Below are 18,072 nucleotides of genomic sequence, written 5' to 3'. Positions count from 1 at the left end.
CATAACAAGGAAACCTCCTGTTATGTGGGTATTTGTGCGGTTGCCAGCCTCGAGGCAGCCTTTTATTTTGACTGCCCCCTCCGGATAGCTCCCGTGTTTTATTCTTTATTTCTTTTCACAGCCAATATTTTGTTTTTGTTTTTTTATGTTTTTTGTTATTTTTTCATTATTCTTCCCAAGTCCATTGCTCGATTCCCCCGTTATGCGGACCGACCCTTTCCTGCCGCTGTTAATGTTTTAATCAAGTTCACTTATCTCTTTGATGTTCTTAAAAATTGCCGCTGGGTGTTGGGCAGGCGGAGATAGACCCAACACCCAGCGGCAATTTTTAAGAACATCAAAGAGATAAGTGAACTTGATTAAAACAAACACCCAGCGGCAATTTTTAAGAACATCAAAGAGATAAGTGAACTTGATTAAAACATTAACAGCGGCAGGAAAGGGTCGGTCCACATAACGGGGGAATCGAGCAATGGACTTGGGAAGAATAATGAAAAAATAACAAAAAACATAAAAAAACAAAAACAAAATATTGGTTGTGAAAAGAAATAAAGAATAAAACACGGGAGCTATCCGGAGGGGGCAGTCAAAATAAAAGGCTGCCTCGAGGCTGGCAACCGCACAAATACCCACATAACAGGAGGTTTCCTTGTTATGTAGTGAGTTATAGGACAAATAATGGGCAAAGTTATGAAGAGAGAGATGGGCAGAGTGCTAGGCAAAGCACTATTATTTAACTCTCAAATGATTTTACTGATAATAAGACATTATATAGGATTTACACTTGTACATTTCCATCCTCTGAACTAGGTTACGCAATTGTTAAAATTTCTGTGATTGGCTTTTTATTATAAAAAATGAATCTGAATGCTCGTGCTCTGCATGTAAATGAATGCTCGCTTTGTAATCAGATGCTCTGTGTGGGCCTGCAGCTAGCCTTGGTGTGCTTCTAAGCAGAGTTTTCGGTTTATACAGCACTTTCTGTCTAGCCTGCAGCATCTGCCTGTCTAGGAAAAGCAAAAGCACATGACTGAAGCAAAGAGGCTGTAATACTCGTTCCCTGTACGTACCCGGATCAGTCCAGACTCCTGGGTTTTGCCTCCCCTCCAGCAGATGGAGACAGAGAAGTTTTAACGGACTCCGTCCTATACCCCTGAGGTGCCACCTAGAGTCTGCCAGTATTTCTCTGTCTCCAGCAGATGGTGGAGTTGCAAATCCCTTCAGAATGGTTTATTTAGCTTGGTCTTTACATTTTAGGATTAGCTATTAGTTTATCAGGTGTTTTATTCTTAGACTTTTATTCTAAGGCTGAGAAGATTTGAAGAAGGCAGCAGATAGTGTGCAAGCCTCCCAGTGGGTTGTCAAGTCCCGGTGGGACCATCCCCCCTGGTATTAGAGGCAAAAGAGCAGGGGGTTGGAGACCCAGTGACTGCCAGCTGCTGAGGGTGATACCGGGGAGCCCGGTTCACTCACCCTCAGCAAGAAGGAGCACAGAGCTTTGGAAAAAAAAAAAAAAGGTAAAAGCTTATTTCTCCCTTTGAGACCGGCCCAGTGTTCTCTCCAGCACCTCCTCTCCTGTTTTCGCCACCGATCGTCATCCGGCCACAGACCTCCCACTCTAAATTTTAGCGAGCCGCCTATCTCCTCGTTTCGGGGCTAAATTTACCTCGCTGATATTGCCACGTGGTGTGGCCTGCTCTGTATGTGGGAGCGCGCGGGCGGGGCTCTCTAGGGCTGGAATGTATTTATTTATTTATTTATTTAAAAGTTTTATATGCCACACAATGGGGTAGAGATTTATCCGTCTAGGCGGTTTACATAATCACGCATGCATAATTTAAAATCCATACATAGATTACAATCAATTTAAAAGACTTCTCAGATTGACATTGTATTAACAGATATAATGTAATGTGATAAATCTTAATATAAGTTATATGCGCAGGTAAGAAGGTGAGTCTTTTTAATAGTTTCTTAAATTCTGTACGGTTAGACGTTAATCGAATATGGTCTGGGAGTGAGTTCCACAATGTTGGACCAGCCACACAAAAAGCTCGTTTACGCGTTAAGGATAAGCTAACGGATCTTATTGACTGAACTTCTAAGATACATTTATCAAGAGAGCGGAGTTGTCTGGTTGGTCTGTAGAATCTCAATAATGAGGATAACCAGATGGAATTAGTATTGTAAAGCAAATTGTGTATTGTAGACAAAATTTTATATGTTATGCAATATGAAATTGGAAGCCAATGTAAATATTGTAGTGTAGGGGTGATATGATCTCTCCGGGATACATTACATAACATTCGGGCGGTTGCATTTTGTATTAGTTGTAAAGGTTGTATCGTAGATTAAGGTAGACCAAGGTATAATGAATTACAGTAGTCTTCCCCTCCCGATTGCGTTTCGGGAGGGGAAGGAACATCTGGGAGATCTGCAGGGGAAAATCCCCACGGCAGCGGCTCTAAATGGCGCCAGGAGCTTGGGAGGCTCAAATCGCAGAGCCAGCCAGCTGATCCGTTCCTGCTGAGCGCGAGAACGGTGGCCATTTTAAACACTTTCAGAGATCAGGAATTGGCTGCTATGGGGGAAGGGAATTCCCCACCACCTGTTTCTCCGTGACCTGGGGCCTCCGGGGGGCAAGTCACAGGAAGATCAGGCACAATCCTTAGGAGATGACCCCAGGGGGGTCTCGAGGGGTTGTCTTCATCAGTTTCCTCTGACTTCATTTTGTTACTTCACAAGGCCTTTAAGGCTCGGAGATCAGCTGGACGCCAGGGTAACAAAGTCCCTCGTCCAGTTCCGGCGTCTGGACGGGAGGTCTCCTCCTCCCATAAGCGTCCTAAGTCCCCACCGGTGGGGGGTCCACAAAATCCAAGCGCCCTCTCAGGTCCATTCTTGGTCCAGTGGATACTTCTTCTTCAGACCTTTCGGATGGCGGGTAGACACCTCCGCAGGACCCTCAGGGGCCTGATGCAGGCCAGGATTCTCAGCCTCATGTTTCCAAACAGGGGGGGTACCACTGTGGTGGATGGTGACGATCCGAAGGTGGTGCGTTTGTTCCGGAAGGATGAATTGGGACCACTCATACCAGCCATTTTGGACAAGTTGGGGATTGAGGTCCCTCAAAAGGATTCGCGCATGGGCGCTGTTGATCCCGTAATGCTTGGCCTCAGGGGTCCGGCTCACTCCTTTCCCTTCCATATGTCAGTAACTGACCTCTTGTTTCGTGAGTGGGACACTCCAGACCTGGGATTGAAAGTCAGCTGGGCTATGGACAAATTGTACCCTCTACCAGAAGAGGCTCTGGATCTTCTCAAGGTGCCCAAGGTTGATGCGGCAGTGACAAAAAAGACCACCATCCCGGTCACAGGGATGACGGCCCTTAAGGACTTGGAGGATCGAAAATTAGAGGTGCAGCCAATTTTTGAGATCTCAGCTCTAGGTGTACGTGCAGCCATGTGCAGTAGTTTTGCACTATGGGCAAGCCTACATTGGTTGCAGCACTTACAATCTGCAGCGTCCTTGTCGGATACAGAAGCGGCTCAGGCCGGTTGCTTGGAATTGGCGGTTGCTTACAGTGCTGATGCCTGTATGATCTCCTGCGTACATCGGGAAGAACTATGGTTCAGCTGTTTCAGCCCACGGGCTCCTTTGGCTTAGGAAATGGTCTGTGGATGTTTCTTCTAAAGCTCAGTTCCTTACCTTTCAAGGGAAAGCTACTTTTCGGCCAACAGTTAAAGTCTCTGGGAGAGAATAAGGTCCCTAAGTTGCCGGAAGATAAGCGCAGGTCGAGGGGCTCTTTTCCTCAGCGGCTGAGATTCCAGGGGAATCGTTTTCACTCCTCACGATCCTCCGACTCCTCATCTTGTCAAGGTCCAAACCGTCAACATTCCTGGAACCAGTCCTTTCGTGGCCGGCATCCTGCCAGGGACGGAGCCCCGCAGACCCATGGGGGCCTCAAGTCACCACAATGAAGCGAGGCCGGTTCATTCCTCTGTACCAAAGATAGGGGGAAGGTTGTCTCTGTTTCTGGAGGACTGGACCAACTTGACCTCAGATCAATGGGTCCTAAATATAATAGAACATGGCTATGCTTTAGATTTTGCTCGAACCCTCAAGGAGCGATTCCTGGTTTCACCGTGTTCTTACTACCAAAAGCAGTTAGCAGTGCAAGACACCCTACCCCGCCTACAAGACTTGGGGGCCATAGTGCCAGTTCCTTCAGGAGAGCTCAGGTGAGGTCGCTACTCCATCTACTTCGTGGTACCCAAAAAGAAAGGTACCTTTCATCCCATCCTCGACTTAAAGAGAGTCAAACGGACTCTAAAGGTGCCTTGGTTTTGCATGAAAACTCTTCGCTCGGTGATAGCCTCTGTTCACCGGGGGGAATTTTTGGTGACTCTAGACCTGACAGAAGCATACCCGCACATACTCGCACATACTCATCCGCCAGGATCATCAGAAGTATCTGCGTTTCGCAATTCTCTGCAATCATTTTCAATTTTGTGCTCTGCCTTTTGGTCTGGCGACGGTGCCCAGAGTGTTCACCAAAGTCATGGTGGTTGTAGCAGCGGCCCTTCAGAAAGAAGGTATACTGGTACATCCCTACCTGGCTGATTCGAGCAAAATCGGAGGAACTGTGCCGGAAAGTGGTTCAATTGTTAAGCTCATTAGATTGGGTGGTTAATCCAGACGAGTCATTTAACTCCTCCCAGTCCTTGGAATTTCTGGGAGCTCAGTTCGATATGCTGTTAGGCAAGGTTTTCCTTACCAAGGAGAGACTGAACAAGGTCCAAACTCAAGTGGACTGCTTGCGGTCCATGCCTCGTCCCAAGGTCTGGCATTATTTGCAAGTCCTAGGTTCGATGGCTTCCTCTCTCAATCTGGTTCCATGGGCCTTTGCGCATATGTGTCCTCTTCAGTCAGCCTTGCTTTCCCAGTGGAATCCGATGTCCAAGCACGCCAGGTCCAGTCTTGGGTGGTGGCTTTACCCACGCAACTTGTCTCGAGGGTGGATCTGGAAGTTCTGAATTGGATAGTGGTGACCATGGATGCCAGTCTCTCTGGCTGGGGAGCTGTCTGCCAGTATCATTCAGTACAGGGCAGCTGGTCCAGGGAGGAATCCGGATGGTTGATCAATCGTCTGGAAACCAAAGCGGTTCGTCTGGCTTTGCAACACTTTCTCCCATGCCTACGCAATCAGGCGGTTTGCGTCCTGTCCGACAATGCGACGATGGTGGCCTACATCAACCGTCAAGGAGGCACCCGAAGCCAAGCCATAGCTGACGAGGTGGAGCTGCTCATGGCTTGGACAGAACAAAATCTTGCACTGCTAGTGGCATCTCACATCGCAGGGAAGGACAACATACAAGCGGACTTCCTAAGTCGGAAGCGCATAGATCCAGGAGAATGGGAACTTTCGGGCCAAGCAATGGATCTAATTTCCCGCAGGTAGGGGACTCCCCACATGGACTTGATGGCGACGTGAGACAATGCCAAGGCTCTGCGCTTCTTCAGTTGCAGAAGGGATCATGGCGGAGAGGGAGTCGATGCGCTGGTACTTCCCTGGCCGGCCTCAGTTCTTCTGTACGTGTTCCCTCCTTGGCCGCAGGTGGGTAAAGTTCTTCACAGGATAGAAATTCACCCGGGGAGCGTGATCCTAGTGGCTCTAGAATGGCCCCAACTTCTATGGTTCACGGATCTAATCAATCTGGCGGTGGACGGGCCCCTACGACTTTGACATCTTCTTCATCAGGATCCTATATTTTTCGACCAGGCAGATCGCTTTTGTCTAGCAGCCTGGCTTTTGAAAGGAGGAGACTGAGGAAGAAAGGGTACTCGGAGGAAGTTATCACTACGCTGCTGCAAGCCAGAAAATCGTCTACCTCTCTCTCATATGTCAGTGTGTGGAGAGTCTTTGAGACGTGGTGTGAGCGAGAGATTCTTCCCAGACACGCTACTATTGCTCAGATGTTTTTTGCAAAATGGATTAGCGAAGAGCTTGTCTTTTAATTCCGTCCGGGTACAGGTAGCGGAGCTGGTTGGCAGCTCGGTAGCGTCACATCCGGATGTGGTGCGTTTCCTCAGAAGAGTAAGGCACTTGAAGCCCCCTATATGTCCGTCGTGGAGTCTTAATTTGGTACTTCACATCTTGTGCGATCGGCCATTTGAACCTATTAAAAAGGCAATGTTAAAGGACCTCACGTTGAAAACGGTGTTTTTGGTGGCTATCTGCTCAGCTTGCAGAGTTTCTGAGTTGCAGGCTCTCTCTTGTAGGGAACCCTTTTTGAGAATTTCTGACTCGGGGGTTTCTCTTCGAACAGTTCTGTCTTTTTTTGCCAAAAGTGGTCTCATCTTTTCATTTAAGTCAGTCAGTTGAGCTTCCTGTCATGCTTATAGAATGAATCATGCTCAATTATGTGCACATAAATCAACAACATAAAAAAACTATAAATGAATCAAATGAAACACAGACATTTATAGAAATGTAAATACATGAATACTGTGCTGAACATGAATAATTAGTGTCAGTAAATGAATTGATTACAAATGTGTTAATGTGTGTGTGCTTCTATACTTTCATCATAATGGCACAAGAAACGTGGATACAATAAATGTCTGTGTTTCATTTGATTCATTTATAGTTTTTTTTTATGTTGTTGATTTATGTGCTCATAATTGAGCATGTTTCATTCTATAAGCACGACATAACAGCTCAGTTCTATGTATGTACATACATTTATGTTGAATATGTCTTGTGTATGTGTATTTTGATTTTAATTTTATTCTCAGTAGCCCCTGAGGCAGCTCCTGTGTGAGCGAAACTCGGCCAGAGTCGGGCAAGTTCTAATAAAAGTCCCTTGATACACCGATCTTCTTTGTTTCCTCGCTACTCAGCAGTGTTGGATTGGTTTCCGCTTTGTTTTTTGGGTCCAATTTGTGGGAAGACGTTCCGCACGCAAGAGAGCTTCGTCGTTTAGATGTTCGATCTTTGTTACGCTATTTGGAAGCCACGAATTCTTTCAGACTATCAGATCATTTATTTATCTTTTGGAGCCGTCCCAGGAGAGGTCAGAAAGCTTCTAAGACAATGATTGCATGCTGGTTGAGAGAAGCCATTTCGTCCGCCTACATTTGTAAAGGTCGACTGGTTCCTGAGGGCCTGAAAGCCCCATTCTATTCTCTCTCAAGTGGCTTCTTGGGCCAAGTGCCAGTTGGTCTCGCCCCAGGAGATTTGTAGAGCTGCTACTTGGAAGACGCTCCACACAATTGCTCGCCCCTACCGCTTGGATGTTCAGGCTCCAGAAAGCTGCAATTTTGGCAGTGGCGTAGTGCGTGCGGGACTCGCAATGTCCCACCCGGTTTAGGGAAGCTTTGGTGCATCCCACGGTCTGGACTGATCCGGGTATGTACAGGGAAAAGAAAATTGGTTCTTACCTGATAATTTTCGTTCCTGTAGTACCACGGATCAGTCCAGACACCCGCCCCAGGATTAGGAGTGAGTGGCATTGGGTGTCGGCATTTCAAGAGTCCGCGCGCATATCCAGTTAATTTTATTGCAGCATACTAAGAAAGAACGCTCAGTGTTATACATTTATTATTGCAGTTCTGTTATTGCTTGATTCATTGCTAGTAAGGTTATTTATTATTCTGCTTGGTTAATCTTTATTCTGAAGGGATGCAGGAGGCACACCAGGTTAAGTGAGGGAGCCCTTCAAGTTTTTCTCTGTCTCCATCTGCCGAAAGGGAGGCATAACCCACGGTCTGGACTGATCCGTGGCACTACAGGGATGAAAATTATCAGGTAAGAACCAATTTTCTTATATCTTCCTCCCTCCCTCCCCCCTTCCCTCCGAATAGAACCATCACTCAACAAAGTCAAAAAAGGAGTCAAAACATGGCTCTTCAAGCAGGCATACCCCGACTCAACCAATACGTAGGCTTCTCCTAAATGGACCTTTCTAAATGGACCTTTCTAAGAATCTCCTCTACCTGCCCTCCCCCCCTCTCTCCCCCTCCCGTGCCCCTCCCCCCCTTGCTCTTCTCCTTTTCCATCTGTGCCCCTCCCCTCCCCCCCTGGAACTTTGCTGCACTTCATAACCCCTGTACCACTTTCTCATTGTTAAAGATAAAGTTTTCTTAGTTTGTACAAAGTTTCTCTACCTTTTTCCTCCATAGCTATTTAGTTCTTTTATGTTATATATAATCTCAGAATGTTTTTACGATGCTTATATCTTACACCATTTGTGTTTAACTATGACATGTTATTCTGTTCATTGTATTTTCCTCCTTTCAGTTCAGTGTAAGCCGGTGTGATGTGCCTCACGAATGTCGGCAAAGAAAAGTCTATAAATAAATAAATCTTTTAATATGTTCACACACCATTTCTAATATATTTCCTTCAATGAGGCCCCTCTTCAAGCTTTTTGAGTATCCGTGTGATGCCTGCTTGGGGCTCTGATGAGGATTTGCTCTTCAGCTTGTTCGTGCTGTATTCATGCTTGATATCAGTGTTTCTCAACCCAGCGCTCTGTGCACACCTAACCAATCAGGTTTTCAGGATATTCACCATGGATATGCATGAGAGAGATTTGCATGCACACTGCCTACGTTGTATGCAAATCTATCTCATGCATATTCATGGTGGATGTCCTGAAAACCTGACTGGTTTGGTGTGCCCCAAGGACTGGGTTGAAAAGCACTGCTTTACATGTTAATAGTGTGATGCCTGCATGGGGCTCTGACGAGGACAGCTGTCCATGCTGTGTTCATGCTTTGTGTCATTGTGTCACCTGCATGGGATCTTGATGATAATCAGCAGGGCAGCACCTTTGTTAGCTTAGTTTCATAATGGTGGGAGCAGCTAAGGAGGAAGAGGGCTCTCACTGATATCTCCTCAGGAGGCGATCCTGACGAGTGAGTTCGTTTTGATTATTGGCTGCAGGCCCGCTGCTTTAATCCATTTTGCTCCAGTACAAATTAGACTCCCACAGGATTGTAGTTTTTCGGAGACGTCTCAGAATGTTGCTCTGATCTTCTCTGCACACATTAACTCCACATCTTGGGGCTTAATTTGCTTCTCTACTGTTCCAGCTATGATTGCAGCAACTTAATCTTTGGGCAGACGCTGAACCCTCACAACCACAAGAAGACCCCTGGAGGCTCCTCTGGGGGAGAGGCTGCTCTGATTGCACGCGGGGGCTCCATTCTGGGGCTGGGCACTGACCTGGGGGGCAGCCTCCGCTTTCCGAGCGCCTTCTGCGGGATCTGCTGCCTGAAAACCACCGGAAACCGACTCAGGTATTAACAGGGGGGCTGGGCTGAGATCCTTCTCTGTCACGTTCCATTGCCCCATCTCTAGGGGGAGAAATCTGCCTCGAGCAATAAGAAGAAATCTCTAAGGTACCTCCAGGTTCAGAACTTCCTGATGCATTCTGGTAACTGTAGTGCTGAAGCAGGAACTACTCAATGCGCTGGGATAGATATCCAAAAAAAAGCAGGCATGGCCTTTGGCAGCTCCTCCCCTTTCCTACTGTTGGGTTACCACCTCCTCCCGATCAAACCGAATAAACCCATGCAGGTCTTGTTCTGTCCCATTGCATGCAGGGAGATGCGGTCCTCCCTTTGTTAGGATAAACAATTCCATGCATGCAATGTGGCGAAACCAGGACTGTCTCAGCCTCTTTGAGCTGATCTGGGTGTGGTGGCAACTTTACTTCTGAGGCTGGTAAAATGCAGATTGGCTTTGAGTGGGTACTGATGGCAATTTGAAACTGGAATGAATGCGAGTGCCTGCTGATGTGATATGCAGGTTTGGCAGGTACTGCTGTGACAACAAACACGATCACTACACAAGCATGGCGGGGAGGGCAGAAGTCTGTGCATCCATCCAGCGCCAGACAAAAAGATGTGCACGCACTGTGCATGGACGCACAAGGCTGCACATACCACGCTGTCAGTGTAAACCCTGCACTATTGAAAACCGTGAATTAAGGTTTCCTCTTTAAAAAAAAAAAAAGTGCAGCATTGTAGGTACTTGTTTACGTCTTCCATGGTGCATTCCTTCAGAAAATATTTTATTGTTATAAGTTTGCATGATTCTGAATATACAATGCAAACAAACGTAAGACCTTCAACTGACACACGATTCCTGTTCGAGCTAGGGATCGATCATCACACTGTCATTATACAAAAACCCCCACTGCTCTCATTTCACCACCTTTTGGCGACCAAAAGGTGGTGAAATGAGAGCAGTGGGGGTTTTTGTATAATTACAGTCTGAATATACAATGTCAGGGAACCTTTTAAATCCTGGCTGACTGTTCCCCTCCAGAAACAGCCAGATCATACGGGGCTCCAGGGTGAGATTTACATTCAGGTAAAAGCTGGGCGCAAAGCCAACAAAAACCCTTCAGTTCACTTCCTGCAAACAGTTTGGAAATGGCGCATCTTTTGCTGAAGGATTTGATTTTCTGCGGCTTTTGGATGGAAAAAAAAAATCTCCAGAGAACAAATTGGGGCAAGGAAAACTTTGTGCGGGAAGCAGAAAGTGCCAGGGGACCCTGTAAGGAGGGGTCAAAAGGCCGCGGCCTGGGGAGAAGGCCTGTGTGCCCAGTACATAAGAGGTCCCACAGTTTGAGCTTTTTGGAGTAGAGGAAAGGTTAGAGTTGCCTTGCTGGGCTCAGCTGGGGGTTCTCGCTGCGCAACTTGCAACCAGTTATATCCTCTGATCCAGTAAGAGGGCCCCTCAGGAACAGAAAGGCCTCCTGTGATGTGACCTGAACTACTTGCAATACTTTGCATGGCCAGTTGAGGGCAGTCTGGTACGTGATGATCTGTTTCCCGTGTTCTTGTAAGGACTGGTTCTATTCTTGACATCCTGATTGGCCACTGTCGGAGACCTTTGGTCTGACCTAGCATGGCAGTTCTTTATGTTCTTAACTGTGGCAGGGCTTCCCGAACCTGTCCTGTTGACCCCCACAGCCGGTCGGGTTTTCAGGATATCCTGAGTACATCTGCTTTCGATAAAAGTCTGTAATTTATTGGAGTGCCAGTACCAGCACATTCACCTCAGGCCTGGTCATGGCGGTGGGGGACACCTGGACAGTTTCAGGAAGCCCTGCAGTGATGCGCACAGCCTTGCAGATGAAGGTGGCTGTACCAAGCTGCAGAAGTGCACTCCTTTTATTTGCAGTAATGAAGTGGATTTTGGTACTGGGAGTCGCTAGCTAAAGGCACCGCTGCCGCATTCACTGCATTTTCTCGTACTGCTTGTGACATTGCTGCAACTGGGATCCTCTTACCTTTGCCTTGCAGCCGGCAAGGAATGCAGACCAGTTCCGCTGGCCAGAAGACAGGTCAGAAGCGACCTTTTGCCATTCCTTTATATAATCCCTGCTTGGCCACCAACCAGTGAAACTGCACAGCTAGGAATCTGCCTCCCGATTGGCTGCCCTGAATTACGTAAGGTGCACGAGTGACATGACGGCGGGGAACTTTCCTGGGGTCCCGAGGTGTCAGATCTGCTCCCTTTCACCCGGGGGAGCTGGCAACAGCACGCTACACAGCCACCTTTCCCTCCGTGCATGTGAAACTACTCCCAAACCTCGCCATGATGATGATGGTTAAAAACGGCTCATTTTGTAGTTTAAACTGGATAATTTTCTACAACACCTTTTTTTTTCAATTGAATTTTCCTAGATTATATAAATGTTCAGCTAGGAAGCTGCAGCAGTAGCTTGGCGCCAGGTAGAGCATGTTCGCATCGCAGCCAGAGGAAGGGAAACCACGCTTGCTTTAAGGTTCCTACGGGGGGGGAGACAGAGCACAGGAAGAGATGCACAATTATTTCATTGCTTTGCAGATAGTCACATAACACCAAATCAAAGCAGTCCATATACAGCAGGTTCCTCTTCATACCCCAGATCAGTCCAGACTCCTGGGTTTGGCCTCCCTGCCAGCAGATGGAGACAGAGAAAGTTTTACGGAGCCTGCCATATAACCTGGTGTGCCACCTGCAGTCCCTCAGTATTTATCGGTCTCCAGGAGATGGTAGTGGTTTAAAACCTGCAGTCTGGAGAATATTAAAAAGAAGAAGAATTAGATTTTTTTTCCCCAGATCCTCCCAGGAGGGGTGTTAGGTCCTGTGGGGCCATTCCCTCTGATTTGGGGTGGACAAGCAGTAGTTTGGTGGCTCTTCTTGGTAGCTTGGTCCTGGATTCCATGGGCGTGTAAATCTGGTGGTCCAGATCCCTCATCCTCCAGGAGGCAGCGTTGAGTCCCACTGACAGCTCTGCATTTGATCAGCCCGGCTGAGCAGGGAAGGATCTCCTTTTATTTTCTGTACCAGTGCTGGGGCAGCATTAAAGTTTTGTTTAAAAAAAAAAATAAATTTAAAAAGAGAGGTGTGAGTGTGGCCTCCTCGCTGTTGCCTGCATTTGCGGCGTCCGATCACCGAAGGAGAAGCTGCTAAGCCGGCTACCTTTCTGAGGCTGGGCAAGGTGATGTCTGTGGTGGGGGCGTGGTTCCTGGCCACGTGGTAACTGCGCACAGCAATTCTTGCCGTTCTTGCAAGGAGTCGCGCTTGTGTCTCTCTCGGGCCGGCCTGTGCTCTGATTGTGTTTCTGGCGGAGAAGGCACCTCCGGTGTGACCAGCCCTCCTTCCACGTGTAAATGAGCCCCGCGGGTGTCGGGAGTGTCGGCACGGGAACGGCGCCCATATTAAATTCTTTGGCAGGGAGGTGGAGGAATCCTCACCTCAGTTGTTACCTGCAGTGCCAGACTCCCAGGATTTCCCTTTAGACCAGGATTTTGTGCTGCTGATGTATAAGGCATATTTAGCTAGGAATGCAGCTGGGGATATGAATCCTGCGTCCTGGTCTTGGTCCTCGGCCGGTAAGGAGACCCATGCAGGCTAAAAGAAAGCGGTCATCGAGCGTTCGACGTGTTGTGGGTCTTTCTTCTCATACAGGCGTTCCCGTGAGGGATACTGAAGACTTGGAAGATTCTGATGCTGTGGCAGAGGATTCCCCACAAGCAGACTCGGCACCAGATGGGGCCGACCTGGCTGAGGAAGCAGAACAGGGTTCCGGTGACCGAGGGGGATAACCCTAAGATGGTTTGCAGAGGAGCTCTGGCCCTTGATTCCGCAGGTACGTAAGGAACTTGGAATCAGGTTTGCGCAAGAGGAGTCTGACCTGGAGGGAGTGGATCCCCCGTTGGATGGATTGTGGGGTCCAGTGAAGGCTTTTCCTTTTCATAAGTCGGTGAGGAAGTTGGTGGTTTGGGAGTCAAACATTCCTGAGTCTGGCTTAATGGCTGACAGAGCTATGGCAAAGATGTATCAGTTACTAGAAGAAACTTTAGAGCTTTTTGGCACTTCCAAAGGTTGACGCCTTGGTGTCAGCAGTAACCAAGAAGACCACCATTGTGGTAGCGGGCTCTGCCGCATTAAGAGAAGTACAGGATTGAAAATTGAAAGTTCACTTCAAGAAGATCTTTCAGGTCTCGGCCCTGAGCATAAGAGCTGCGATTTGCAGAGGTTTTATGCAGAGGGCATGCCTGCGCTGGGTCCAACCATTGCAAGAACAGCAGGCTAACTCAGTGGCTGCAGCAAGACAGGCTGAGCATTTAGAAGTGACTGTGGCATATGGAGCAGATGTCTTATATGACCTGATCAGCACATCTTCCAGGATTATAATGTCTTCGATGATGGCCAGGAGGTTACCGTGGCTACGAAACTGGTTGGTGGACATTTGGTCCAAGTTGGGTGCCCTTCCATGTAAAGGCAAGTTCTTGTTTGAAGAGGACATGAAGCAGAAAATGAAGCATCTGGGAGAGTCCAAAGTGCCTAGGCTACTGGAGGATAGACCAAAGGGCAGAAGGTTTTTTCCCACTGGTGCATGCTTTCGAGACAATAAGAGATTTTGCCAGAATAAAGGTTCTTTGGGGTCTCAGAGGCAGAACTCAGGCACGGAACAGTCCTGCAACCAGTCCTTTCGGGGCGGACAGAAGACCTCCAGAGACAGTCTTGGTTCATGAATTGGGGGTATAAAGTCCTCATAGTGAGGATAGTCCATTCTTCGGTTCTGGCTGTCAGAGGGCATTTAGCGCTCTTCTATGAGGAGTGGGCCAAAATTAATACAGATTGTGATAAAGATTAATACAGAGTGTGACAAAAGACGGCTATGTGTTAGAATTTGCTTGACCAATAAGAGAAGCTTACATTGTTTTGTCTTGCGCACCCCACGCCAAGTGGGTAGCTGTTTGGGGAACATAGAACGATTGCGACGTCTTGGGGCTATAGTGGTGGTTCCTTCAGAGGAGCAAAGAATGGGAAGATATTCCATTTATTTCATAGTACCAAAAAAGGAAGGAATGTTTCAGCCAATTTTGGATTTAAAGAAGATAAATGCAGCCCTCAAAGTTCCTCGTTTCATGTGGAGACTCTGAGGTCAGTCATAGTGGTGTATGCAAGGGAGAGTTTTTGGCATCTCTGGACTTGACAAAGGCATATCTACATTAGCCATTTGGCCAGAGCACCAGCAGTTTTTGAATTTCATATTCCTAGGGGAACATTTTCAGTTTTGGGCCCATCCTTTCGGATTGACATTGGCTCCACATACGTTCACCAAAGTGATGGTGGTGGTATCAGTGGCCTTAAGGCATATTGGTGCATCCATATCTGGATGACTGGCTCATTCAAGAGAAGTCAGAGGATACCTGAAAACTGAAGGGTGGCTAATATTTAAAAAGGACTCCAGGGGCACTCCAGGAAACTACAGACCAGTTAGCCTGACTTCAGTGCCAGGAAAAATAGTGGAAAGTGTTCTAAAGATCAAAATCGTAGAGCATATAGAAAGACATGGTTTAATGGAACAAAGTTAGCATGGCTTTACCCAGGGCAAGTCTTGCCTCACAAATCTGCTTCACTTTTTTGAAGGGGTTAATAAACATGTGGATAAAGATGAACAGGTAGATGTAGTGTATTTGGATTTTCAGAAGGCGTTTGACAAAGTCCCTCATGAGAGGCTTCTAAGAAAACTAAAAAGTCATGGGATAGGAGACGATGTCCTTTCGTGGAGTACAAATTGGTTAAAAGACAGGAAACAGAGAGTAGGATTAAATGGTCAATGTTCTCAGTGGAAAAGGGTAAACCGTGAAGTGCCTCAGGGATCTGTACTGGGACCAGTGCTTTTCAATATATTTATAAATGATCTGGAAAGGAATAAGACGAGTGAAGAAATCAAATCTGCAGATGATACAAAATTATTCAGAGTAGTTAAATCACAAGCAGATTGTGATAAATTGCAGAAGAACTTGTGAGACTGGAAAATTGAGCATCCAAATGGCAGATGAAATTTAATGTGGATAAGTGCAAGGTGATGGACCCAAAAAATAAAGCGGAAGCCGATCCAATATGCTGGTAAGCGAATAGACAAAGGATGATCGGTGTAAAAGAAGCCTTTATTGAAACACCGATCATCCTTTGTCTATTCGCTTAAGTGCAAGGTGATGCATTTAGGGAAAAATAACCCATGCTATAGTTAGATGTTAGGTTCCATATTAGGTGCTACCACCCAGGAAAAAGATCTAGGTATCATAGTGGATAATACTTTAAAATCGTCGGCTCAGTGTGCTGCGGCAGTCAAAAAAGCAAACAGAATGTTGGGAATTATTAGAAAGGGAATGGTTAATAAAACGGAAAATGTCATAATGCCTCTGTATCGCTCCATGGTGAGACTGCACCTTGAATACTGTGTACAATTCTGGTCGCCGCATCTCAAAAAAGATATAGTTGCAATGGAGAAGGTACAGAGAAGGGCAACCAAAATGATAAAGGGGATGGAACAGCTTCCCTATGAGGAAAGGCTGAAGAGGTTAGAGCTGTTCAGCTTGGAGAAGAGACGGCTGAGCAGGGTCCACTATTTTTGGATCAGGCGGCTCACTTCTGTCTCGCAGCCTGGCTTTTGAGAACAGAAAGCTAAGACGGAGGGGATATTCCGAAGATGTTATTACTACCTTATTGCAGGCCAAGCTGCTTTCCACATCCGTAGCGTATGTGAAATTTGGAGGGTCTTCGGGCCCTGGTGTACTGTTAATGTAGTGCAGCCGATTTAGGCTATGGTGTTGCAGATTTTGGCTTTTCTGCAGGTCTGGCCTTTAACTCTTTGAGAGAGCAGGTAGCAGCCTTGGGCTGTCTTTAGGGTAAGGCGCAGGGAGGGATATCCTCTGTCCATGTGATGCATTTTCTTCGGGGAGCAAAGAATTTGCCTCTTCCAGTGAGACAGGTCTGTTCCTCTTGGAACCTTAATTTGGTGCTTAGAGAATGTGTGAGGCTACGTTTGAGCCACTGACGAGGGCTACCATAAAGGATTTAACTTTGAAGCTAGTTTTTTTTGGTGGCTTATTTGTTCAGCCAGGAGAATCTCGGAGCTTTAGGCTTTGTCAGGACGAGATCCCTTTCTGCAGATTTCTGCCAAAGGTTGTTTCACTGTTCCATCTTAGTCAAACTGTGGAGCTCCCAGGTTTTCTGGATTTGGTCTTGCACACTCCTGACGTGAAAGAGCTTTCAGTCAAGGCCGGCATTACTGAGATATCTGAAGGTTACTAATGATTTCCGGGGAGAACGGATTACCTCCTTGTGCTGTGGAGTCGACCAAAGATAGGATGTAAGGCCTCAAAGGCAACAATTGTGCGTTGGCTATTGGCCCGGCTTATATTTGTAAGGGTGCTTGAGGGATTAAGGGCCCGTTCGACTCGTTCTCAGGAGACCTCTTGGCCAAATTCCAACTGGTGTCTCCACAGGAAATTTGCAGGGCGACTACTTGGAAGTCGTTGCACACTTTTGCCAGGCATTATCGTTTGAACGTCTGGGCTCTGGTTTCCATGTGCTTTGGTGAGAGTGTTCTACGAGCGGGACTCTCCCGGTCCCACCCTGGTTAGGGAAGCTTAGGTACATCCCAGGAGTCTGGACTGATCTGGGGTATGAACAGCAAAGGAAAATTGGTTCATAACCTCCGAGTTTTCATTCCTGGAATACCACAGATCAGTCCAGAGACCCTGCCCATGGGTGGGGGAGTCCACTGCTCGTACTGACGGTTTGTGCATACTGCAGAATTGTTGATGGATTCAGTGCTGTTGTAATTTGCTTTCTGGGAATGAGTTTCCATTATCTTCACCTTCCATTTGCTGTTGTGGGAGTTTGATTTCAAGGTTCTTGGTGTTAGTGCATTTCAGATCATCTTGACTTGGGCACAGGTCAATTCTGAGTGACTGCAGGTGGCACATTAGGCTATATGGCAGCGTTAGTAAAACTTTGTCTCCATCTGCTGGCAGGGAGGCAGAACCCAGGAGTCTGGACTGATCTGTGATATTCAGGATCGAACATTAGCAGGTAAAAACCAGTTTTCCTTACCAGAATGCAGTGAAATACTCCTGGTTTCAGCCAGGAATTATAATTTGCATCTTCCGATTAAAACTGGTTTGTAAACTAATTTAGCAAACAAAAAAAAAAAGGACTTTATTGTGTGTCTGTACCCTGAGGTTGTGTTTGACCTTTGCCTGTGCCCTGAGACCAGCGGAGGGGCAGGATGACCAGAGCAGTGCTGGGAGGAGTCACAGTCCTGTACTTTTTTTTTTTTTTTCTAGTGACAGCGGCAGCAGGACCGATGGCGCGGGACGTGGACAGCCTGGCGCTGTGCATGAAGGCGCTCCTGTGTGACCACATGTTCCGCCTGGACCCCTCCGTGCCTCCCATCCCCTTCAGAGACGAGGTGAAGGATGAACTTGGGCTCAGGACCAGTGCTGCGCAGTAACTTCTCGGCGATCACTGCCGCTCGGTTTCTGGGCCCCTAATGCAAGCTGCACCATGGGGGGGGTGTTGTTGACATTCAGCCCTCAACTGGAGTTGCCAGAAGGCTCCAGATTCGCCTGACAGGGTTGATCCAGTCCAGGGTTTACCCCATTGCATGCAGGGACTTGTAATTCTGATCTTCCTATTGCAGTCACTAATAAAAGTAAGACTACAGGCAATGGGCTAACCCTGGGCTGCATCAACCCTGTCAGGCG

General features: G+C 47.3%; 1 protein-coding gene across 2 annotated transcripts in view; it reads left to right on the top strand.

The window, feature by feature from the left end:
* The window catches only part of LOC115099912 (vitamin D3 hydroxylase-associated protein-like), a 62,277-nt gene that overhangs the window by 19,253 nt on the left and 24,952 nt on the right, over positions 1–18,072 (top strand). For both annotated transcript variants that reach the window (XM_029617905.1, XM_029617906.1), the window contains 3 exons: positions 9,097–9,303; positions 11,320–11,360; positions 17,653–17,777. In XM_029617905.1, the coding sequence (XP_029473765.1) occupies positions 9,097–9,303; positions 11,320–11,360; positions 17,653–17,777 (373 nt within the window). The remainder of the gene's footprint in view (positions 1–9,096; positions 9,304–11,319; positions 11,361–17,652; positions 17,778–18,072) is intronic.

This window comes from Rhinatrema bivittatum, chromosome 10 (genome assembly GCF_901001135.1).
Source record: "Rhinatrema bivittatum chromosome 10, aRhiBiv1.1, whole genome shotgun sequence".
Classification (NCBI taxonomy): Eukaryota; Metazoa; Chordata; class Amphibia; order Gymnophiona; family Rhinatrematidae; genus Rhinatrema; species Rhinatrema bivittatum.
This window is presented reverse-complemented; position numbering and strand designations above follow the sequence as displayed.